Here is a 22099-nt window from a genome sequence, read left to right as displayed (position 1 = left end):
CCACATTTAGCATCATAAGAAATTTCTCACGAAGTGCAAACTTACAATATTATTAAATAACAATTCTATCAGTCAATATGAAGAGAAACACTAAAAAGTTTCAAATTTACCATAAACAATTTTACTAGCTATACACAACACAGGCCTACAATGTACAAATTATATTAAACTTACAAAAACCTTCATTCTAGTTCAAGTAATTGGTACAATAGTACAGCCAATAATTAGGTTGCAAAGTCTTGAATTATTTGGGGTTATACTCCTATGTCACAAGCACTTTTATGGTAAAGATAGCTGTCTAGAAGAGTCAAAAAATAAACTTTGTTTTTTGCAAATTGCAGTATAGTTGATGCCTAGAAAGTATAATCTCTCTGTTACTTTATGTTGCATGACTATTATCCAACAGTAACAAATGCTCTGGGAGTGATGACAATATTCTTTTTATAGAAAAGTGAATAGCTCTTACTTAGATTTTATGGGTAAACTAGTATTATGTTAATTACACTGTAGCCTTTATTTAAAGTTACTTTCATTAACAATATTTCTCATATGCATTTCATTATTTTTTTTATAATAAAGATTATTACCCATTGTTAATTTACTTTGTGGATTTAGAACTAAATTTATCAAGCTGGCTGGCCCAATGATCACTTTTATCATAATGTGGTAGTTCTTATGTGGCCACTAAACACACACACACACACACACACACACAATTTAAATTTAATATATCTACTTTTATTTATGTATTTTTATTACTCGTGATTCTAATTTTTGTAATTATTAATCTACACTGTTACCTTAGTATAAGGACCTGAGGCTATTGTAAGTCTCCTGGGTTGGCCAAACTTGCACCATTTAGTTTACAGACAAATACTATTAATAGAAAGGGGACCTAACTGATAATCATTCTAATCACTCTACAAAAGAAATTTTCATCAGTATAATTAATTGATTATAATTGTTATTTAGTATATTGTTAAGTCTGATCTATGTAGGTACATTATGCTCTGATCAGAAGTTAACATTAATGTGTCTTATGTAATGAATTACTAGGGAAACATTAGAAATTTCAATCTACCTGGTTAAGTATAAGCAATGACTAGATACCTGGCAATCAGCAACAATCTTTCAAATACAAAATACCCAGCAGTCTGAAAATATGAATATTGATGAGCCACAATCACCTCACATTTGACTCAGATAAATTACAAGACTGACTTTTCTTCAAACTCAATGTAATGATCTGAATAAAACTTTTGCACTGGAAAAATGAATACTGATAATCATTCTTGTTTAGTGCTGCATATATGCTAAAACGTGTCAGGAATAATCCTCAAACTATTAGGTACCTAGTAGTACACAATTTCATGGTCAAATTGAATCATAAATATTGTTAAGCTTCCAATATTATAATTTATATTACTTATATAATTGTTTTCAAATTATCATTATTAACATTATCATCATTAAGATTACTGTTGTGGTTTATCAATATCACCATTTTTGGACTGTCATGTATTTATTACTTAAATTTTGAACGATCGTTCCCGATTATTTAGCCACTGCATTAACTTGTTTAAATATAAAGTATGATAAGTTTATTTAAATTTACAACTAAATACTATTAACAGCAGAAATTATTTATTATAGCGATAGAGCACAAATAATTATTATTATTTATCATTCATTACTTTCTATGAACACTGAAAGCAATTACAAACCTCATTTATCAACTTCACGTCTCCCTGACAAAGCTCGTAGATTTGCAAAGAACCTGTCCCACGTGGATAGCTACCTAAAATCACGATCTTCGCACTTCGAGGAAGCCATTTAGTATCAAAGACACTATATTTCAGACTTTTGTGTGTGTGCACAATTATTTGAGGCTTATCCATACCGTTTCTTCTACCTAATTATGTTAATTGTCAAACAATATGATACAAACCGTACATTGAAATGAAATCACTTAGTAATCAGAGGTTACCCCTCTCGCTGTAGGTAAATGAAAATTGAAATTCCTCCCGAGATGTATGGTTACACTTTTCTTTTTCTCATTTCAGTTTACCTTTAAGGCTAAACAGTTTGCAACTACCCTAATTTATTTAAACTTTGTGTCATCATTGAATATCAATAGTAATAGGACGTTGTCCCAGTAGTAAACTTATTTAGTTATTATAATCAAGTTATGCTACATGTATTACTAATACTAGAATACAGATTTATAAATACGTAGTTACCAATACCACTACTTAACAATGTCCATAAATGCTTAATTTTAATTACCTTCAAATCGTAACGTTATAAATTAACAAATGTTAGGAATGTTTACGACTGGAGATCTAGAGCCTTCTAGTGGTATTTTTAAAAGTACGATTTAATATAACCACGACAAGGGTCCAAACACAGTTTGTTGTACATATTTTGGTAAAAATATATAAAAAAACTGCGATTGTAATAAATCGAGATAAAGTTTCTATCTTTTATGCAGTTGCTGGCTGAGAAGTGCGGTTGGCAAAATAACATAATCTGGAGGGTTTATACTATAAGGCATATTAAACGACAATTCACTTTTTCTCTTGTCCTAAAACGTAGTTATAACAAAATGTTTCAAAGCAAGAAGTCCGACAAATAAAACATTCTATCTTATTTCATTTGTTTACTTTCTAAACAACTTAACTGCATTGTTCGGCATATTAATAAACAATAATTTTTATCCATACATTAAATTTCAGTCTTGATATGTCAGTTTCGACATATGTGAATATTATATTGAGATATATATATATATATGTATAGTTATTATTATTTGGGAAAATATTCAGTCTATTTGCTGCAAATATTTTACATTAGTTTGTTTATTTGTTATAGCGTAAAGCTACTAGTTCTGGTATCGCACTGCCAAGAAAAGCTAGCACAGCTTTTTCAGATGCTGTGATGACTGTAAAAAGTCTGTGCTTATTAAAAAGTCGCTCCCCCCCGCCAGTACAGCGGTATGTTTACGGATTTACAACCCTAAAATTAGGGGTTCAGTTCCCCTCGACCTCACTGGACTCGCCAGATGGCCCAATGTGGCTTTTCTATAAAAAATAAAATAAAAAGTCGTTATTCACACCATTTTCTGGTCTGCGTAGGTACCTTGTTTTGATTATATGTTAATATTAAGATGTGTGGAAAAATAATTTGAAGATTTCACATAAATAAATATAGTAAACCTATCAATTTCTGCTTTGTATCTAGCAACTTACATGCGAAAAGAAAAACTAATAAAATTTTAAATATGTTAATATTTCCCTAAAGAGCACAAGAGCCTTTAACTAAAGTGTTTACTTTTCACTTTTAGAACTTTATTTGTTTGTTGCAGTTTTAATTTACTTTTCCGATTTGGATAAGTGTAATGCTTAATTGTTTTGTTTAGGATTTACCAACCAGCTTCTTTAGTTTTCTTTCTTTATTATTTTTTTACTTCTTTAGACGATTTGTTTTTGTTCAGGCTGATATTACAATCAACAACCTGTCATAACCAATGGTAGTTAAGTAGTAATCATTAATGTTTTAATTAAAACAACATTCTTTCAGTCGAATTTTAGAACTACAAGGTATCATTTCCAATTGTATACAAAATGTCAGTGCTGTAAGTTGTTTGTTATAAAGCACAAGGCTAAACAAAGAGCTGTTCATGCTCTGCTCAACGCGGGTATTGAAACCTGGTTTCTAGCATCATAATGCCGCAAACATACCACTGTGCCACTAGGGGGTTAACACCGTAAGTATTATATCTACTGATACCAGCTATCCTAGCTTCTTGAAGAAATAATAGAAAAAATTGCTAAAAGTAAGTAAAAATACACATATATGACAAAACTTTATATTAATTTGCAACGTTTCGGGCAAAAGTTTTAAAATGTGTTGCAAAGAAAAGAAGGTTTAGACAGATTAGTTGAGGGATCATGATATAGAGATTCTGAATAACGTATGTAGTGCGGGGAGCACGTTTGAGGAATATTTTTATAAGACACATTATTGAAGTAGTTATATAAACAATTTAAAACAGGAAAGAGTATTAACTAGGTCATTTTTTCTTTTTTATCCATGACCAAAGTTGAAGAAAAAAGATAGTTGCCTGTCAGTCTAGTGTTATTTATATCTATAGTTAGAACCATAAACTAGCCAGTAATTATTCTTCATATTTTAAGGGGCATGTACAGACGTGCCATTGTTATGTGTTAAACTCAAACCAGTAGACAATGAGAAACATTTGAGTGTGACAACCATCTCTTTAAGTCAAGACCGGAAAAAATGAAGGTAGCATAGTTCTATGCCATTAACTGTCATACATGCAAGATTCGAAGGAGGACAGTGTTACATTTCACAAGGAAATAGAACATCTTGTTTGTGGACGAGGTGACAACATCGAACTGGTGTTGATCTTTATATGTTGTTTCAAAGTATATAAGCCAGCGGCGGACCATACTTACTTGACAAATTGGTTAAAATAAAACAAAACAATCCCAACGCCTAGTTTAGATTGCAAATAGCTATAAGTTGTGAGGTGATATCCACTTGCCATTTGTCAGTTCGACTAATGGGCTTTGGAAGTTAAACACTTTGCAATAATAACGCAAGCCAAAAATCACGTGACTTTCAATCTAGTGTTATTTATATCTTTGGTTAGACCGATAGCTCACGTGATTTTATGCTGAGGCGTACGTAAAATTTTGGGGAAATGTTGTTATTGTTGTTTGGAATCAAGCTCAAAGCTACACAATGGGCTATCTGTGCTCTGCCCACCACGGATATCGAAACCCGGTTTTTAGCGTTGTAAGTCCGCACCAGGGGCGTAGATCCTGGGGGGATGGGGATACACCCCCTTCATTTAAGGTGAGGGGTATGATGCATACAATCATCCCCCCTACAGTTTGGTCTGTTGAATTGTTTAATTGCATCACAGGCCTACAAATTGTGTGTTTGTTCTTGTGATTCTCGTGTTCTTACCAATCGAATTATATAATTAGGCCTAGATGTAGGCTTTTTCAGTAGCCGAAATGTACATCTTTAATATAGGCGTGCTTCTAAGCTTTTCGATCAAAGCGATAGTTCGTAAGTATCAGTCAGTAGGTCTAAGTACACATGCAAGACTTGCAAGCACTATCACAGAATCTACCTACGTCTTGTATGTAGTGTAAGATTAAGTAAAACTTTCATCACAACAGATTGAACAGAGCATGAAATTCGAAAATATTACTCCCAAGCGTAAACTTCTATGATCCAGATCTGGCAGGCCATTTGCAGCTTTGTAGCTGCATCAATCTTATGTCTACATTGTGCGGTTTACCTACGCCATTTGTTCTTATGCATGTCTAGCCGGTTTTACTGTCGAACGCCTCATTCTCCTTAGCTGTCGAATCCGCTGACCATTAAGTGTATTGTTAACGGCAGAGGTTCGGGCCGCTCGCATCCAGACGCGCCCCCTACATCCCCCCCCCCCTCCGCTCCCTTTAGTCTGAACCTCGATTTTACAACAGGGCTCATTAGACCTGTGTTAGTAGCCCTCATTAATCCATGAAATTTCAGATTATTACCGCCCTCTAATAAAGTGCTGGTGCTTTATTGTAAAAGAACAATATATTCTCTTATCACAGATAGTAGAAATATTGTATTTTCTTGTATAATCAGTGATGTCGAGAAAACCACTTGTAGAGAAATATATATGCAGAAACGGCTCGTTTGGGTTGAGAAAACATTTTACATAGAAGAGCGAACAACGTTTCGACCTTCTTCGGTCAACGTCAGGTTCACAAAGAAAGAGGTAACTGACCGGAAGCTGACCACATGTTTGGAAGGGGTTGTGTAACTCAGTGTCGGAATGTAGAGGGCGGTGTTAGATGTTTGAATATATAATTTTATTATATTAATATAGGTATAAAGGCGTTCCTTTATATTGGTTTATTTTGGGTTTAAGTTGTTGTATAAGTAAGGCTTCTTTAATTTTGCGTTTGTTTATGTTTGTTTCTTTATTTAGTATTTGAGTGTTTTCTATGGTTATGTTGTGTTTATTTGACTTGCAGTATTCGAAAACGTGTGAAGGTGACTTTTTATGTTCTTTGAATCTGGTTTCCATTTTTCTATTTGTTTCTCCAATATAGACGTCGTGGCAGTTATCACATTGTATTTTATAAATAATGTTGGTGTGGTGTTTGTCAGTGTAGTTTTTACATAGTATAGACCTCAGTTTTGTGCCTGGTTTTTGAATAAATTTGGTATTAACTGGAATGTCATATTTTGTTACTAGTTTTTGCCAAATGTTGGTTATTTGTCTGCTGATGTCGGGAATATATGGTATGCAGCAGTATATGGTTCCGTGATTTTTTGATTCGTGAGATATATTTACTTTTGTTGGTTGATTTTGCTTTTTGTCTAAGTGTGTGCGTATAATATTTTCTACGGTTTGTGGAGGAAACTTATTGATGTTGATGAAGTATTGTTTTATTTTGTCTAATTCATCGTTAATTTTATCTGGTGAGCATAGTTTTATGGCTGTATTTATTTGGTTTCTTAGCATGTTGAGTTTTTGTTTTGTTTCATGTGCTGAGTCCCAAGGAATGTATAGTCCAGTATGGGTGATTTTTTGGTGGATTTCTGTTTTGAATTCTGTGTCGGTTCTTGTAATTTTAAGGTTAAGAAATGATATTTGATTGCTTTCTTCCTGTTCACATGTGAAGTTAATGTTGGGATGTATAGAGTTAATGTGATTGAAAAAATTAAGCATGTGTTCTGTAGATCTGAATCCCGCAACCGTGTCATCTACATATCTGTACCAGTATAGTGGTGGATGTAATGCTGTGTTAATTGCTTGTGTTTCAACTTGTGTCATAAAAATATTGGCTAGAACTGGTGATACTGGGTTGCCCATGCTTAGGCCATTTGTTTGTATATAGTTGTGGTTGTTGAACATGAAGTTTGTCTTTATCGTGGTGAATTCTATAGTCAGTTAGTTAGTTATCACCATTAGATTCCATCTAGGAACATAGGGCCGCAATCACTTGCGGATTCTTCAACAAGTATTTAAGTGAGTAGGTTGTTAGCCCACTGCACTGAGCCGTCCCTAATTTAGCAGTGTAAGACTAGAGGGAAGGCAGCTAGTCATCACCACCCACCGCCAACTCTTGGGCTACTCTTGTACCAACGAATAGTGGGATTGACCGTAACATTATAACGCCCCCACGGCTGGGAGGGCGAGCATGTTTGGCGCGACGCGGGCGCGAACCCGCGACCCTCGGTATACGAGTCGCACGCCTTATGCGCTATGCCATGCCAGGCCCGGTGAATTCTATGAGTGTTACTAATTGGTTGCTAGGAATGTCTATAGTTGGGTTAGGGTCTCGGATATAGAGTTCTAAGGCTATCTTGCAGGCTTCAGTGGTTGGAACTTCTGTAAAGAGGGATATAACCTCGAAACTGGCCATTAAGGCTTTATAATTAAGTTGATTTAGATTAGACTTGAAATTAAAAGAGTCTTTGATGAATGAGCTGGCTGATATTACATATGTGGAGAATGCCCATGCTATGTATTTACCAAGATTGTAATTAAACGATTCATATGTGGACATTATTGGTCGTAATGGACAATTTGGTTTATGAGGTTTGGGGATGCCGTATATTTGTGGTGTGCGTGAGTCGGTTTTACGTAGGTAGGACTAAAGTATTTGTGAAATTGTGTTAGCTTTTTTCATTTTTAGTAGTAATTTGTTCAGTTGCGTCTCGTGTGTCTTTATTGGATTTGTGTGTATTGGTTTAAATTTGTTCGTGTCTGATAGGATGCTCTTCATTTTTTGGATGCATTAATTTGTGTTCATTATGACTATAGCGTTACCTTTATCTGCTTTTAGAATTTTTATGTTTTTGTCTTGTTTTAGGTTTTTAATGGAATTAATATCTCTTTTAGTAAGATTGTTTTTTAGTTTTCTGTTTTGTGAAATTATGTTGATGGTTTTGTGAGAAAATTCTTTGAAAAAATCGTTTAAGATGTTGTTTTTAGGTGTTTCTGGAAAATATAAATTTTTAATTTTACCTGGGAAGTTTGGTTGTTGGATGTCAATAAAATTGTCTAAGTTGTCTTCTTTCTGTTGGTTGTTTTCGGTTGTTTTCTTGTTTTTGTTTTCTGTAGAAAGTATCACAAGTCTCCTGGCTAGATCTTCTAAACATGTTTTGATTTCTATGGTTGGAATGTACTTAGGTGCTATTGCGAAGTTGAGTCCTGTTAATTATGAGGTTAGTCAACGGTTTGTCGTGTTGGTGTCTTTTCTCTTGTTTGCATCTTAGTTTTTCTAGTTTTTTGTTGTGGCAGATCTTTTTGTCACTGTCGATTTTAGTATTGATTTGGTTTATGTTTCGTTGTATAAGTCCGTAAATCTCTGGTTTAATGTAGCATGCCAGTTGATGGTCTAGGTTCATTTTTTGTTTTTGTAAATCATGTAGTTCTTTGTATTTTGTGTTCAACATGGCTTTAAGTAGTTTTTTCTGTAAGTTTTGGATAATGTTTGTGTATTTATTAAAATTTTTGATAGTTTTACCTTTACAAAATTAGGGGTTAGTTGTTCCTTTCTACATTGTTGAATGAAAGAGATGTCATTTCTTCTATTGATAATTCTTTGGTTTAAATGTCTTAGTTTCTTAACGATCGTGTGAGCGTGTACTGTTAATAGTGGTGTACGTTATGGAAGTTCAGACATAATGGTAACAGGTAAGTACAAATACACTGAGAAAAACACAAAGACTTACACTTCTCGTACAATCGCCGTGATGAAATAATAATCAGTGATGTCGAGAAAACCCACTTGAAGAGAAATATATATTGTTTCAGAGGTCAGGCAAATACAAGACAATCTTTGAAAATATTGTATTGTCAAGCAGCCACAATGGTCCAGTTAAATACATGTGTCCACTGTGTCCAACACGCTAGTTGTGCCGCCTATCTGCAATTACATGTGCTAATGATCACGACAGTGACATTGTTGATTCTTTGTCTGAATTAGCAAGTGAAAAATCAGATGTAGCAGTGAAAGCACGAGGTCTACTGGACAGATTTGACAAAGAAAAGACAGTTTTAGGATTGCTGATGGCTCAGCATCCATTAGCTGCATTTGAGGAACTAAGCCATGCATTCCAAGCAAAATCAGTGACAGTATCTGGCATGATTGAAGCATCTGCAATGACAGTTGAGCAATTGCGGGTATTGCGAACAGAGGAAAATTAAAACAAGATATTTGATGAAGCTGAGAAAAAGGTAACTTCTCTAGATCTGGTGCCTATTGAACTACCACGCATTCACAGATCCCCAGAAGGGTCACAGGTGATGGCTCAGCACACCATTCTGCAACAGCTAGAGATTACTACAGAAGCCAATATTTTGAATTTGTGGGCACAGTCATAGAACATCTGGCCACTAAATTCAATGCAGACAACAATGACTTGAGGCAATATCTGGCACTTGAAAATATGATCACATCTGGCAAGATTGACAACTCGGTTGTAAACTTCTATCCAGAAATCTTTGCACAACGGCTCGAGTTTCAATTGCTCATGCTCAAAGAAACAACAAAAGCAGTATCTCTGAAAGGTGCGAAGGATGCTTACTGTAAAATGCGTGAAACAAGCTAGCAGATGTTTAGTGAAATGTTTTTTCTCATGAAAATTTTGCTTGTATGCTCAGTTTCCAGCTGCGAATGCGAACGCAGCTTTTCTGCATTAAGACGGTTGAAGACGTGGTTAAGGTCAACTATGTCTCAGTGCCGCCTCAACCATGTGGTAGTTTGTTACACTCACAAAGATGAGGTCGACAAGATAAATATAGAAGAGCTTATGAAAGAATTCATAAACAGATCATCACAAAGGAGGTCTACGTTTGGGAACATGTGGACTAGAGGACTAAATGAATCTTACTTCAATGAAAAGTATAAATAATTATGTGTTACATTGTATTGATGTGTAATTTTCAAGAGTTTGTAGAGACATTTTAATTATTTTTATCAAACAACATGAACAGTTTTTCAGTAGATATAAAGTTATCAAGGGTAATTACTAATTTTATTAATATTTGAAAACGTAATTCATGCAATGAAAGTTATTAGTAACCTTGTCAAGTATAATGGCCATCTTTTATACTGTGCAGTGTGCAGGAATAAATTCATGTGGCAATTAATTTGTGACACATTTGTCTTTATTCTATTAACATTTTGAAAACTGTTCACAACACCTCACTTGTACAAACTTACATGGAAACCTTGAAGTATCGTGGCAACAAGATTACTCTGTGACTGCATGTTTACAGCTTTCAGGTTCATGTAATCAGAGATTACCAATTTGCAAATTGAACAGTCCATTTAAGTGGTTGCAAAAATCATCCCCCCATCGGGTGTAAAAAGTCTACGCCCCTGGTCCGCAGACATGCCGCTGAGACACTGGGGGGGGGGGGGCTTGGGCAATGTGAGCGGTTTTTAATGAACAACTTTGGACTTGTGGTTTATGTTTTTCCTCAATGAGACTCCTGATTGTAGGTTGTGAAAATCTATCAGTGTACCAAATTTTTAGTTCGCACCAAAAAAGTAAGAAACTGAATCAAAATTGGAGATGTTATATCTTAGGTATTTTTAGTAGGTTGTTTTTAAATTTGCTATCGGAAGTAATAACCAAGTGGAGCACATTCACAGAAAATATTTGATTGAGTTTCTGTAGTCCGAATTACGGAAGATGGAAAAGAACTAAACTATCACTCCTGTTTTGATCTGATGTATAAAACCATTAAATGTCGTTTTTTCTTACCTTTTTATTAACGTGTGAAATTCCTCCACCATGCATTACAAAGTTTGAAAGATTATGGAGAAAATATCTTTTTTACTGAAAAGTTAATATGGAGATTCAAATTACACAAACGTTGGACACATATTTTTTTCGTTTAAATAAGTATTTACCCAGTTCTTTTTAACAGTTTATTGTTTACTGTGTATCTAAGTAAATGTCTCATTGAGTTGATTTTTCTAAGTTTTAAGGAGTAAATTAGGTTACAAATTGAATAGTTTGTGGAGTTTAATAGTTGTAGGTGATGCTTATACATGTAGTTTGTTATATTTAGATCAATTTAAAACAGAACATATTTCAAAGGTGTTGCTTGGTAGCAAATTTAGCGCGGTATCAATAATCACTACGAGAATGTTATACAGTAGATATGAATGAGTTGCACTTATATGTTACAGGTGTATACATATTCGTTAGTAAGGTTATTGGACAAATGTTTTATAACTTTGTGTTAATATTAGCATAGAGAGTAAGAAAACTTTTACTATTATTTTCATAGTACAATGAATTCATAATATATTGGTAGTGAGATCCTCAATAATAATTGATTTATTTACTCTTTGGAGTAGATGTGAAAGAAAGCATTCTGAATTTAACGTGATACTGGTATTGATATTACACGATTTTCTGACATTATAACAATAGTATTTCATATTCAATTCAGAAACAGATAAGCAGTTTACATATGTGCCGTAAAGGTATATAAACCATATGTTTTATTATTCATAAGATGAACTTATTTGCTACAGATTTAGCTATGAAATATTCTGGTTGTCAAACATTCTACTAGAGCTGGAAGCTTTCAGTCCACTAGAATTTCTAGTGTGAAATTGAAGGCTTAGACTTAGAATCAATTGTATGCTATAAAAGTATGATACTTTATTAGTAGTATAAACTAAAGGGACTAATAGCCAATGTGAATATGCAAGTAGTAACAAATTAACATTTTCTTGTGCTGTTTTGTTATTCTACATGGGACAAGTTATATATATTTTGTTGTAAATCATGATTTTTAATTACATTCAAATGCATTATAAGTATTATGAAACTTACATTCCGAAGTTTGATTAATTTTAAGCTGAGTGTATGGAGGTAATAGTTTGTATGTAGTAATTCCAATATAGAAAGGCAGAAACAAAGAATAGAATGCATTTTTATATGTATATTTTGCAAATTGTTTCTTGATGTGCATATTTCAAAGTAATAAATTCCTAGCTTTCTTGATTTAGAATAATTTAGTTCTTTTTAAAAATAAATTTAACTTGTTACATCACTTTCATTTTTTTTTAACCTTCACTATTGCCAGCTTGAATAAGTTGACCAGTAGCAAATGGAGTCTGTTCTATTGTCTTCTTGCCATATGTTATGGGGAAACCATCTTATTGCTGGCACAGTAATTGCAAGTAGTAGCTGTTATGTAGCGCTAACTGTCAATAATGGACAAGACATTGGTGTTTGGAATTTAAAGGTGGTAATTAAAAAGGTATGTATTTATCTAAATTATCAAATTAAAATTTTTGAATTTTTGCACACCATTTTTTAATTAAAAGTAACAGAACAATCTCGTGTATCAAAGTAAACTATTTGCAGCAAACCTGTCAAGTGTCATGCATTGAACGTGTGATTTGGACATTTACTTGCTGTTTCATGCTTGTGTTGTAATATATAAATTTTGTGTATTTGATTTGAAACATGCAAAAAATATTTTTTTGTAAATTAAAAACTTGTGATTTCTTTTATTTGCTACTCTTTGACTAAATTTGCTTATTTCTTTAAAGTCTAAGACCATGTGCACTTATCTGCCATGTTCACTGGTCAGTTATCAACACTGAATGAATCACAGCCTAAATTTTCTATGTTGAAATTTCATTATGTCTTACTTGAAGAGTGTAGCATAAACTTTGTCACTCCAGTCTTCCCCTTCATAGATAAATGTTTCACAGTCACAGTGCCTTGCATTGCTGTCAACACAGAATCTCATGCTTTCCAAAATCAATTATATGAGATCTTTGTTAAATCATTCACCAGGGGCATTTCTTTCAGAATCTACAGAAATTTAACCAGGCCCAAATCCATGCCAGTTTAGAAAGTGAAACATCTTCTCATTGTGAAGAAAAAATTTAATGAGAAATTTCAGAGAAATCATTTTTCATAAATGTTTTTTTGTGATGTCTTACATTAATGAATTATTTCAAAAACTGGACTTTTTTTTTAAGGAGTGTTTGTTGTTGAGTATCTGTACTTTCAGCAATTTTTATGTTTTATTTCTATATTTTAACAAATTACACAATCATAGCAGTATACCATAATTGATCCTAACTGGAAATGAAGCAGTCAGCTACTGCCTCAATGTTAAATCTGTGAACTTGTAACACTAAACATTGGGCTTCAGTACTTGCAGCTGAGACATCACATCAATGACAGCCCAATGTTTATGTTTTGTGCTAAATAATCACTAAAATTAAAAGTATTTTTCAAAGTTACTTGAGATATTTGTTAAACGTGGAACAAACCATTGTAGTTTCATAAGGAACTAGACTATTGTGGGTTGTATAAACTAAAAGCATAGCTTTTACATGATCTATTGAAGCTTTCTTCATTAAGAGGTAAATCTACGAAGCTACATATATTAAAACCTTCTTTGGATTTATTGCACTTGGATAAGAAAAAAATCATTTTATTAACATAAGTTACTGTATTAAATACATGTAAAGTTATGTAATTCACTTACACTGCATTGTAAGGTATTTGTATAACTTAATCCTTTTATAGCCACTGTTACTTGTGGGGCATCATACCACTATAACTGCAATGACTTTTATAACATCAAGGAGTGCTTCATCAGAGATCCTGTGCTCAGCTTCTTCTGATAATGTTATCCTCTGGTATATGGAAGAGTTGGAAGAGATGGAAAAAAAGGGTAAAACTGAAAAATGCTTTTGACATTAATTTTTGTGATTTAATCAGAAATAAATGTTTAGTTTTTACATTCTAATAAATAAACTGTGTGTGTGTTTTTAAATACTGTGTATGTGTGTAATGCATGTACAGCATTAGAAATAATTATAGAAATTAAATAAAGTAGGAATAAAATGCAAATATTATGGGTTTTCTTCCTATTTTGTTCTGTGAAAATAAACTGCAATAGAGTACAGTTATGTGTTGATGTCTTACATTAATTGGCTTTCATCCAATCAAAAGATACCACCAACATAAAGTATATAAAATTTCATTTACAGGGAAACAGTTGCTCCCAGGACAGAAAGTATACCTAAACACACACACACACACACACACACACACGTATATATAATTTGTTATTTTAGCTCAAAAACATGCCAAAACAGAAAAAATCAGGGTACAAGCTACAATGTGGGATTATAAAATGTACTGTAGGTTTTGGAGGTTACTGCAGAAGTAGAACCCACATAGTGGTGGGGGTATACCATCTATCAGCCTTAACCTCCATTCACCAGCTATTCTTTATTTTTTACTTCTGATGTGAGACTGCAAATGGAGGTTAATACAAATAGATGGTGTATCTCCACCACTATGTGGGTTCTACTTCTGCAGTAACCTCCAAAACCTACAGTACATTTTATAATCCCACATTGTAGCTTGTACCCTGGGATCTTTTCAGTTGGTGCAATATTTTTGTTTAATTTGTTTTTGTTTTGGCTTGTTTTTGAGTTAAAATAAATTATATAGTTAGTTAGAGGTTTGGATTTGATGTTTTTAATGCAGTCCTTCATTATGATTTTATTTATTTTACTGTTTAACTTCATTAAAATGTAATTATTTTCAATAACATATGTATGCAAACCTGGAAGGTCAATATAATAAAAATAATAAATATATATAAATGTATAATATTATGAAATTTCAGCTATTTGGACTAAACAATTTGTAGCCATTCTAAAATATAAAAAGCATAATTTGTATTTACCTTTTTTTTTTATGGTGGTTATGAGGTTGGTCACATTTATGGACACTTAATAGTTTGGGTAGGGAAAATAACATACAAAATAACGTTTTACTGAATACTAACATTTGAAATGTATTTAGGAGGTTTTGAAATAACCCAAATATCAGAGATTCTTTGGGTGAAGAATAGTTTTTTAATTATAACATGAAAATCACTTTACACTCAGACTAGTAATGAAACAGATTCTATTTTCACAAACAAATTTTTAGTAAAAAATACTTTGTTAAAAAAATCTGATTTTTTTTTTTGTACTAAGGACATGCAGTCTTTGCTAAAAGTCTACCAATTTTTGTGAAGGAACACTTACTGTATCAAAAGGTGTAATATAAATACTTAACTTGCATATATTATATCAAGACCATCATGAAAAGTATAAGTATACATGAGGTCGAAAACCAGACATGCATAATATAATGTGTTGTAAAGTTCTAGTAATTACTGACAAAAATACCAAAGAATTCAAATTGAGTAAATGGAGCTCTTAAAAGTGTGAAATATTTAAACTCTTTCAGGTCAACCTCTGAAAGGAAAAGTTTTAGTTTCAGGACTTGGACATGTGTCATACTGTTGCTTGAACAGGAATGGTTCATTAGTTGCATTATGTTGTACGAGAGTTGTTCTTGTGTGGAACACTGAGGTATGTATGATTCTACTAATTGTGTATTATGCTCAGAGCTTAGCAATGCAGTAAATTAACTGTATGTAGTGATTAGTTCAATAAGTGTCATATAGACTAAACAGTAAATTAAAATTATGATTAAACTGTTTAATTGAAAATAGTATTTCCAAGTATTAATGTTTTCAGATATTTCAACAATCAATGTATTGAAATTGTGACTGAATTAATTATCATGGAAAATAATCAACTTTTGGAAATTAGTGTTTCTGATTACTAATGTTTTAAGTTATAACAACAATCAATGTATCTCAAAGTTATATAATAGGCTATCTGTGCTATGCCAGTTATAGCTTTGTAAGGTATTGTGTTTGTTATGTATGCCAAAACTATTAAGACTATCTACCACTGTTACTCATTTTGAACTACTTACTAGAAGGAAAACAAATGACAGAAAACACTTGCTGCTTATTTTTATTTTATTTTTGACCTGCTTATCAGAGGAGAGGTGACTGATTGGCAGTTTATATATTTAAAAACGTTTTTAAATACATATTTTTCTCTACAAGTGGGTTTTCTTGTCATCATGGATGATTGGCAGCTTGTCTAACCCTCTTTTTTTTAAACACACAACAAGAGGGAAGGCAACTGACTGGCAGTATCAACTACCAGTCTTTTTTGTCTTATTTATGTTTATTTTTTGAAGATGTGATTTGAAGAATAGCAAATTAATTGATTAATCAAAAAATGTAGTCTGTCAGTGACGTTGTAAATAAATCAGTTGGCAAGTAACACTAATTGTCTAGCATTAATTATGGTATCAAAAATAATGTAAAAAATGAATAAATAATAGTGACTAAAAAGCGAGAGCAAGATTATCCATTGTAGTTAATCCTTTAAACTCGTCAAAATAATGAACAAATAAAATGAGATTCTTTACATTTTTGTATAGTACCTATATAGTAAAAATTTATTTCAAATAAACAACAAATGAATATTGTTAAGGAAACTATTCTAGTGTTCTGGAGCACAAAACAAAAAGTAGTTGCTAGAAACTAGTGTGCACTTAGGATTCCATAAGGTGAATATTGTTAAGGAAACTATTCTAGTGTTCTAGAGCACAAAACAAAAAGTAGTTGCTAGAAACTAGTGTGCACTTAGGATTCCAAAGCTTAAGCCCTATTACAACTAGTGTTTTCCAAAATATTTTATGAACCTTTGTATTCTATCAGTCAAGGAACCAAGACAGGAATATTGTCCAAACTTCTGTGTAGTTTGAACATCAGAATAAAGTCACTAGTAATTTGTTTTAACTCCGAATCGTGGCATAAATAATTTAAACTAGATTGTAGTATTTCATCTCATTACTGTTTGTAACACTGATATCCTACTTGTAGTTGAGGGCCAGAACTGTTTACAGCAGTCCAAGTGAAACCACACAAGGTGTTGTTTTTATGGAAAAAAAATGCTTGTTAATTTCTTGATGTAAACCATAGGCATTTGCATCCTGCACAGCTTAACTCCTGTTGAGGCTAAGGAGATGAGGTAACAGTGTCCTTTATTCCCATCCTCTTCATGTACAGAAACAAAAGTTATTGTTGTGTGTACATGTCATTCCACAGATTTTATATTGGTAATGACATATTTTCAGTGAAATCCTAATGCAAAAATGGCAAAATATTCTACTTCTGAAAAAAGAATATTATAGGTTCAGTTTTGCTGATTTATGTCCATGGTATCATTATGACATCTGTGTAAGGTGATCATATTTTTCTGCAACACTCAGTTGAGCAACTTAGCCAATAAAAAAAAAAAAAAAAAAAAGGGTGAGGGGGTCATAAGTGCTTGTGAATGTTTGCACTCAAAATTGTGCAGTTAGGTTTCCCCTGTATAATTACTTTGCTGTGTAGGAAAGGTTAATCACTAGAGTGCTTGGCAATGTGAATATAATTATAAGAACAAACCGTGTGCTATTCCAGATAACAGAAAGGAAATATACTAATATGGTATTGAGGATAAAAAGTGTATATGTAGAAAAAAATAAAAGGCCACAACTTATTGATCTCTAATTTAAATATATACATGTAAATATTATTAATTACATGTAGTTTTGGAGCATTATGAATTTGTAAGTTGTCCACCTCCATGCTTCACAGTTGGTATGAGGTTCTTTTCCTGGAATGCTGTATTTGGTTTATGCCAAACATGTCCTCTGTTCTGGTGACCATATAATTCAATTTTGGACTCATCTGTCCAAAGAACATTATTCCAGAAGTCCTGGTCTTTGTCTACATTCTCACTAGCAAACTTCAGTCTGGCCTTGATGTTTCTCTTAGAGAGCAAAGGTTTCCTTCTTGCACACCTCCCATACAAGTTAAACTTGTGCAGTCTCTTTCTGATTGTACAGGCATGCACTTTCACATGTAGGTCCCGTGATGATGTTAGGGTGTTTGGAGACCTCTTTTAGCATCTTGCGGTCTGCTCTCGGGGTGAACTTGCTTGGACAACTAGACCTGGGCATGTTGGCAGTTGTTTTGAAAGCCCTCCACTTGTTGACTATTTTCCAGACAGTGGAATGGCTGATTTCAAAATCTTTTAGAATTTTTTAAAATCCTGTACCAGACTCATAAGCTGCTACAGTTTTCTTTCTGAAGGCCTCAGACAGCTCTTTTTGCTCTTACCATGGTGCTCACTCTCACTTCAACAGTCAGGAGCTCACCAAACATACTGTTTGAGGTTTAAATAGGGCAAGCCTCATTCAAAATGTTGAGTAACGATCTTCTAAACATGTGCACCTGGTGTGATACACCCTGTGTGAGTTGAGCCATTTTAAATGGGAATAAATGTGGGGGTGTCCTAACTTTTTCACATGACTATATATATAAAACATTTAGAAGAAATATTTTAGAATTTATTTTCCTTAATATAAGCAAAAAAAATCCAAAATTTTTAGTTTCTTGGTTGGTTTTTATCACACAATGCAAAAGTTCAGAGATTTGTTTAGGGACCCATGCTCATGTCTGGTTAATTTGAAAACCAAAAACTTGTTAGATATAAAATATACCTTTTTCAAAGTTAACACTTAATAAACACTAATAAAGGCTCAGCTGAAGAGAGCATAAAAACATTGAAGATAATAATTACGTATTGTTATAGACTGTCAGGGCCATGTGATCCAAGTCTCTATATTACTTTCAGGACTACTTCCATTTTTGAAAGATACAGAAATGAAATGCATACAATGCCAGGTTAACATTTCCATTCTATTTGAAGTTAGTGTGTTGCAGTCCTCTCTTGCAATAACCACTTAAAACATAGGTGACATTCCAGTTAAAACACCAGCTAAATTCAAGTTAAAACTAGAACTCAATGATATTAAAAAACAAACAAAAAAAAAACAAGCAATCAGATACCTGAAAAACTGAATGTTCCAGTGTTAAGGAATTCTCATTGTTGACAGACTAAAACTAAAATTTTAAACTCTTACTTTAAGATAAGTTATATTAGGGTGGAAGCTTTATTTTAAAAAAGTTTCCCAAACTTTCCTCAAAATTGTTCTTTTAATGAAAACTAAACATTATGTATAAGAGATGCACAAAACCAAAAGTAAATTTTCCTCTTGAAAAGCTAATTCCAAAATAGTGCTACCTTCTCTCACCTAAAGCTATCTTGATCCTTGTTTGCTCTCTAAGCATTACTAGAAATGTTTCCTCTGTCTCTTGTGGTCTGTCACCTATTTTGCTCACTGGTTGGGTTTGTCATCAATTAATATGACTGGTGTGTTCTGACATTTCAAGAGAAGGTTGCAGTTTCTTCTCACTAAATTTGTCATTTAATTATGTCTTAAGCTGCTCAAAATTGCTGACCAATGGAGGAGATCATTCAGACTGTTAAATAGAAAACTCCCAATACATTTGTCACACATTATCTGCACAAACTATTTGTGTGTTCCTCAAGCAAGTATATTCTTCCTTTGGCATTTCTTCACACTTCCCTTTGTCTTTGACAGGGTTAGGTTGACATATTTATATTTTTTATCTTGTTTTATTAACATACATAAATTTCAGGATCCCATCTGGTGGCACATGTTGCTTGGTCAGGTATGCTTGTTACTATACTAGCACGAAATTTATATACTTCTGTAATGCTCATTGTTGAGATGGGGTGTTTCTGTAAGACTACCAGTCATGTATATTTGTTTTTATTATTATCACTGCCTTTTATATAAAAGACTTTCACTGATGCATTTCTTGAGTAAAACAGATAGAGATTTTTGCCCATTCCTGTTGACTCATGATTCTTACAATTGGGGTATTTAAGCTTTTCAAAATAGGAAATTGAAGATACCCATTGAACTGCCTCTAGTATGTCGTTCTTCCAGACTCCCAAATGTGTATCCCTCCACCCTTCTTCTAATGGAACTTGGGAGTCTTTCTCACTTTTGATTCCCTGTCACTGGATTGGTGCATTTGACATAATTCGATGTATCCCAAGGTGCTTTCTCTGGATGTTTTTGCCCAGGCAGACTGCACTTAGCCTATTCATATACAGTTTGTGGTCTTTTAGCCTCAGCCATGTATACTTGTTTCACATTATCAGGTACTTTCTTGTGACTAACTATTTCATTGTTCCATGTCAACACTTTTTATGTGTGGACAAAGTGGACAAATTATACATTGTCCATTGACAATGGGCTTGTCCTGAACTACCTGATGATTTTTTCTCAAACTTTCTATTTAGAGTGATTATCCTGGATTAGTATTAGTTTTGACAGGGAGGATTGCATTCGTTGCTCACATTGTTCTGGACAGGGTGTTTCCATAAGATGTTTTGCCCAGTTGTACAACAGTTGACATGCTTGGGTGTGCCTCAGGGCTCTCTTCTTTGCATGTATTTATTTGGGTCCATTGTCAGTTACACACTAGGTATTCCATTTTTAGTACATGATGTGCTGTTTCATGTCATACTTAGAGTACTTTTCCACAGAATGGTGCTGTACACATCTTTTGTGAAGTTGTTGTGCCCATCTTTTACCTTCTGCTTTTTATGTATTACTGTTACTGGGTAAAAAACATACTTGTACTACAAGGTATGCTATGCCTTTTTTTCTTATTACAACACACCTTTTCTTTCAGTGCAGTTGCTCCCTGCTTGACCGAATACTGTCATACCTTCACTGGCCCATTCACCTTTGCAATATGGAATTCTAGCTTTGGTTGAGAAGAAATAGTGCAGTTTTAAAAGTTAACATTTTCATACACATCAAATGAATTTTCAGTATGTATCTACATTCTCTCACTCATATTCTACCTTTCTTGTTTACTGATATGCCAGTGTTTTTAATATGTACCTGCCAATTCTCAAAAGTGAGGACAGTGGTAGAATAGTACAGAGAGCTGAAATGGCATGAAAATAGAGTTATAAGAGACAATACATTTTAGCTCTGCATAGAGGGCATATGAGGATCAAGATAACTTTGGGTAGTAGAAGGCTGGTATCTATCAGAAGTACCTTTTCAGTGTACGAAAATGTTAATGTATACAACTTAGTATGTGAACTTTATGAATATATCCAATACAAGACTCAAAATTTTTGAAAAGGTCTAATGCTAGGTCTTAGAATTGCGTGGGACTGAGTAAAATTTCTGGCTTAAGCAGGTTTTCTGGCTTAGATATAGTGAACATGCATTTTCTTAATTATACATAATTTTTTAGTGGAACGTTATACTTGCTTGACTCAAGGGAAGTAAGATGTTTGTTAATAAAGTTATTATACTGTTTATGCTATAGCTATTAGAATAAGAACAACAATAGACATTCAAAATATACATAAGTACACAAAATCTTTATCAAATTTATTTGAAGAAAGTGTCCAATTTCAACTCTTTTGTTTTTCTAATGGGCTTTATCATGCTGTTAAAAGAGAATGCCAAATCTACGGCCTTTTCATGAAGTTCATTTTCCCCCTTGATTTTTGCATACAATTTTATCATGTTAATATAACTTAACACTTGTGGTGAGATAGAAATTTCTATTTTCTCACTGTCTTTTACATTTTGTTCATCTTCTGAATCTCACACACTGTTACCATTTTAAGATTCTATTATGGACTTTAAACAAATTTCATCAGTTTCTGTGAAAATATTTTTTTCAAAGTTCACAAAACTTTCTGTAATTACAGAATCATCTGCATCAATCTTCTCAATCAGAGTTTGGATTTCACTAGAATCGATATAACAAACAACTTCTCCACAATCTTTGCCATTATCAAGAATAAATCCACAGTTTCGAAAGCACTTTATTGTGCATTTGATTGAATAACTTAAAAATGCAATTGTATCTAACACATCAATTTTCATGGTCATTTCAGTTGCTCTTTTACAGTCGTCCATGTTTGCAATAATATGCTGAAGCATCAGTTTTCTGTATTTCAATTTTATACACTGAATAATTCCATTATCTAGTGGCTGTAGAACTGATGTTGTACATGGAGGTAGAAAGACTAAACAAACATTTGAAAGTTGAACTTTTGTGTGACAAGTTACATTATCTAGGAAAAGTAGGATATTCCTATTTTCTTGTTCCATTCTTTTGTTTAATTTATTCAAAACTTCCTCGAATATAGCACTTGTCATCCACACTTTA

General features: G+C 33.1%; 2 protein-coding genes across 14 annotated transcripts in view; one reads left to right on the top strand and one right to left on the bottom strand.

Moving 5' to 3' along the window:
- Wdr92 (dynein axonemal assembly factor 10) overlaps positions 1–2421 on the bottom strand; it is a 28026-nt gene extending 25605 nt beyond the window's left edge. Inside the window, exons 1-2 of one of the 2 annotated variants that reach the window (XM_076450142.1) lie at positions 2287–2421; positions 1725–1912 (exon numbers count right to left, since the gene is read on the bottom strand). In XM_076450142.1, the coding sequence (XP_076306257.1) occupies positions 1725–1898 (174 nt within the window). In that variant the 5' untranslated portion in view covers positions 1899–1912; positions 2287–2421. Of the gene's footprint in view, positions 1–1724 lie in introns of both variants that reach the window. The other variant, XM_076450141.1, reaches the window with a different exon arrangement.
- An 8036-nt stretch (positions 2422–10457) lies between these two features.
- The window catches only part of LOC143222923 (WD repeat-containing protein 27-like), a 66436-nt gene continuing 54794 nt past the window's right edge, over positions 10458–22099 (top strand). For 8 of the 12 annotated variants that reach the window (XM_076450127.1, XM_076450121.1, XM_076450132.1 and 5 more), the window contains exons 1-4: positions 10970–11094; positions 12161–12337; positions 13627–13774; positions 15352–15476. In XM_076450127.1, the coding sequence (XP_076306242.1) occupies positions 12185–12337; positions 13627–13774; positions 15352–15476 (426 nt within the window). In that variant the 5' untranslated portion in view covers positions 10970–11094; positions 12161–12184. Of the gene's footprint in view, positions 10605–10712; positions 10933–10969; positions 11095–11157; positions 11461–12160; positions 12338–13626; positions 13775–15351; positions 15477–22099 lie in introns of those variants that run through there. The other 4 variants (XM_076450124.1, XM_076450125.1, XM_076450122.1 and 1 more) reach the window with 4 other exon arrangements.

Source organism: Tachypleus tridentatus, chromosome 8 (assembly GCF_004210375.1).
Source record: "Tachypleus tridentatus isolate NWPU-2018 chromosome 8, ASM421037v1, whole genome shotgun sequence".
Classification (NCBI taxonomy): Eukaryota; Metazoa; Arthropoda; class Merostomata; order Xiphosura; family Limulidae; genus Tachypleus; species Tachypleus tridentatus.
This window is presented reverse-complemented; position numbering and strand designations above follow the sequence as displayed.